This window comes from Fulmarus glacialis, unplaced genomic scaffold (genome assembly GCF_000690835.1).
Source record: "Fulmarus glacialis isolate BGI_N327 unplaced genomic scaffold, ASM69083v1 scaffold10526, whole genome shotgun sequence".
Lineage (NCBI taxonomy): Eukaryota > Metazoa > Chordata > Aves > Procellariiformes > Procellariidae > Fulmarus > Fulmarus glacialis.
The window spans coordinates 15253-19166 of NW_009220383.1; the positions used below are offsets into that span (position 1 = coordinate 15253).

Consider the following 3914-nt stretch of genomic DNA (forward strand, 5'->3'; position numbering starts at 1 on the left):
TGCATTTAGCTTGAAACTTATAAATCAACATCTTCCTGAGCCTTAATTCCATGCACCTGAAATCCGAGGCCTGGGGACAGCTCTGGCACCCTGACTCCCATCGGGATTATCCTCTGCACACTCATTTGAGACCTAGCTGCACTCGCAAGCATATCCCTGATCTTTAGCACTTCTCAAGCCATTCAAACAAATATTGCAGAGTAAAACTGAAAGGTATCCAACAGTTTTGTTTTCAGATGATTGCATACATCGTTACAGTCACTCACTTGGGAACTATCAGAGAGTTTTCTCATGTAAATCCCAAGTAGAAGAGAGTTCCAAACCCTACATAACTACCAGATGAGGATTTTCGTAAGAGAGATGTTAAAATAATGATTGTTTTCAGATATTTTTCTTTAAAGGATGAAGAAATTAAATAATATATGAACTGTATATGAGATGAGCATAACATATACCCTAATCTGTTTTCAGGAACTTCTTCAGACACTGATTTGCAGAAGATTCTGGAACACAGAGGAGCAGCTGAGAGTCTTCAGACCATTTCTTGTCTTCTCTAAACTCAGAAAATCATCTTTCACCTTCTGGATGTCCAAGCCTTTCACCTTAAACTTTAAGCTTTACATTTTCTGCCTGATAACAAATTACCCTCTCAATCTATTGTTATTTTAAGGGGCTGGAGAGCTGAACTCACTAGCTGACCAGCATGGCAAAGGTTAGAGTCGTTTTAACTGTTTGCCAGTTGGTGCTAGAATTGTTAATGAATTCATTAACTGAGTCTTCCATACAGAGTAATGAATGTCCACAGCTTTGTGTATGTGAAATCAGGCCATGGTTTACACCACAGTCAACGTACAGGGAAGCCACAACAGTTGACTGCAATGACCTTCGATTAACAAAAATCCCCAGCAATCTTTCCAGTGACACTCAAGTCCTTCTGTTACAAAGCAACAATATTGCAAAGACCACAGATGAACTCCAACAGCTGTTTAATTTAACAGAACTGGATTTTTCACAAAATAACTTCACAAGTATCAAAGATGTGGGGCTCTCAAATCTCACTCAACTTACTACTTTGCACCTGGAGGAAAACCAGATAACGGAGATGACTGACTACTGCTTGCAAGACCTTTGCAATCTTCAGGAGCTGTATATAAATCACAACCAGATCAGCAGCATTTCTGCAAATGCGTTCTCTGGCCTGAAGAATCTTTTAAGATTACATCTCAACTCCAACAAACTAAAGGTTATTGACAGCCGTTGGTTTGATTCTACTCCTAACTTAGAGATTCTCATGATTGGAGAAAATCCAGTGATTGGAATACTAGATATGAATTTCAAACCACTCTCAAATTTAAGGAGTCTAGTTTTGGCAGGTATGTATCTCACAGACATTCCCGGCAATGCCTTGGTAGGCTTGGATAGTCTTGAAAGTCTTTCCTTCTATGACAACAAATTGGTAAAAGTTCCTCAGCTTGCACTTGAGAAAGTTCCAAATTTAAAATTCCTGGATCTCAACAAAAATCCGATTCATAAAATTCAAGAAGGTGATTTTAAAAACATGCTCAGATTGAAAGAGCTTGGAATCAATAATATGGGAGAACTTGTTTCTGTTGATAGGTATGCGCTGGACAACCTGCCTGAACTTACAAAGCTTGAAGCCACCAACAATCCAAAGCTGTCTTACATACATCGTTTGGCATTTCGCAACGTTCCTGCCCTGGAGAGCTTGATGCTGAACAACAATGCCTTGAATGCAGTCTACCAAAAGACGGTGGAATCCCTTCCAAACCTGCGTGAGATCAGTATCCACAGTAACCCGCTCAGGTGCGACTGTGTCATTCACTGGATCAACTCAAACAAAACCAATATCCGTTTCATGGAACCTCTATCCATGTTTTGCGCTATGCCTCCAGAATACAGAGGACAGCAGGTGAAGGAAGTGTTAATACAGGATTCAAACGAACAATGTCTTCCAATGATCTCTCATGAGACCTTTCCAAATCACTTAAACTTGGACATCGGCATGACAGTGTTTTTAGATTGTCGGGCCATGGCAGAACCTGAGCCAGAAATTTACTGGGTCACTCCTCTCGGCAATAAAGTAACTGTTGAAAGTCTCTCTGACAAATACAGGCTGAGTAGTGAAGGCACCTTGGAAATCTCTAACATCCAGGTTGAAGACTCCGGGAGGTACACCTGTGTTGCTCAAAACATAGAAGGGGCTGACACGAGGGTTGCTACTATCCGGGTGAACGGAACGCTTTTGGATGGTACCCAGGTTCTGAAAATGTACGTTAAGCAAGCCGAATCGCATTCAATCTTAGTTTCTTGGAAAGTTAATTCCAACGTCATGACTTCCAATTTAAAATGGTCATCGGCCACTATGAAGATTGACAACCCTCACATTACGTACACTGCTAGGGTCCCGGTTGATGTACATGAATATAACCTCACGCATTTACAGCCATCTACAGATTATGAAGTGTGTCTAACGGTGTCAAATATCCATCAGCAAACACAGAAGTCCTGTGTTAATGTTACAACAAAAAATGCAGCTTTTGCGCTAGATATTTCAGACCAAGAAACCAGCACTGCCCTCGCAGCAGTAATGGGATCCATGTTTGCTGTCATTAGCCTCGCCTCCATTTCTGTTTATATTGCAAAAAGATTTAAGAGAAAAAACTACCACCACTCATTGAAAAAATACATGCAAAAGACCTCTTCAATCCCACTGAATGAGCTCTACCCTCCACTTATTAATCTCTGGGAAGGTGACAGTGAAAAAGACAAGGATGGTTCTGCAGAGACCAAGCCAACCCAAGTCGACACATCCAGAAGCTATTACATGTGGTAACTCAGAGGATATTTTGCTTCTGGTAGTAAGGAGCACAAAGACTTTTTTGCTTTATTCTGCAAAAATGAGAAGTTGAAGACTTTTGTATTTTTGACTTTGCTAGTTTGTGGCAGAGCGGTGAGGACAGGTGGATATTTCAGAATTTTTTAGTATAGCGTATCGCAATTGTTTGACACAAATGGCAGCTTCACCTAGCTTCCAATTCTTTTTTTTTTTCCTTTTTTTAGTTATTGTGCTAAACTTAATGCTGTTCTAACTACAGTGCTGAATAAAATTAATGAGCGGCTGGGGTTACCCTGTGATTCAAAAGTAGCACAACCCCATTCTTCTGAAGCCATCACTAGAGTACAGTATCTTGCAAAGCTAACATACAGTTTTGAAACTGCATTGAACTAGGTTTGTAACGCTGGTCTGAGGACTCATACACTGAGAAAAGGAGACCTTGAATGATGTTAGTTGACTGTACTGTAATGTTGTATCAACTGATTTGAATGTTTTCGACTTTGAACAATGAGTTTTCTTTTTTCTTTTTATTTTTGTAGTAGTTGAGAAGGCTTAGGTAAAGCTAACAGGCAATAGAAATATGTACATCCAGTTTTTTAATGTAACAGACTAAATGTTAATTGTTCTCTTATTCTTTTTATTATATTTAGTAGACACTTTGGAAGAACACTAGAGTTTTGTTGTGTTTAAATCACCAACACATGGTGATTTAGTTTTGTTCTGATTTTTTATTTTAGAAGTCACAATAATGTATTGGGTTTAGATGTCACTAGTTTGACTGGTGATCATGTTTTGACATAAAATATATCCAAAATGTTATATAAAAATACTGTGTTTTTTTCCTCGATGGAATTATGTTTCAACAAAGTTCCAATTTTTTAAAATGCATTTATTTTAATAGCAGTGTTTTCTCTGCACTAGATGCAAAATATTGAAAATAATATAATCAGAAAAATGTATGGGTATGGCTTTTGGACTGTAAGTCGCGTGCAGAATCAAAACTGTTTGGCATAAGGTATACAGCAAAAATAATTCTCTGAGTTTGTAACAAAACATA

General features: G+C 38.7%; 1 protein-coding gene across 1 annotated transcript; it reads left to right on the forward strand.

Annotated features, from left to right (window-relative positions):
• The first annotated feature begins 476 nt into the window (after positions 1 to 476).
• LRRN1 (leucine rich repeat neuronal 1) lies at positions 477 to 3558 on the forward strand. The gene has a single exon (XM_009580747.1). It carries the CDS (start codon positions 704 to 706, stop codon positions 2852 to 2854), a length of 2151 nt encoding a protein of 716 aa, XP_009579042.1. The 5' UTR covers positions 477 to 703; the 3' UTR covers positions 2855 to 3558.
• Positions 3559 to 3914: the final 356 nt, after the last annotated feature.

What these genes read in the sequence shown, in the direction of transcription:
- LRRN1 (XM_009580747.1), top strand. Translation starts at nt 704, where the DNA reads ATGGCAAAGGTTAGAGTCGTTTTAACTGTTTGCCAGTTGGTGCTAGAA.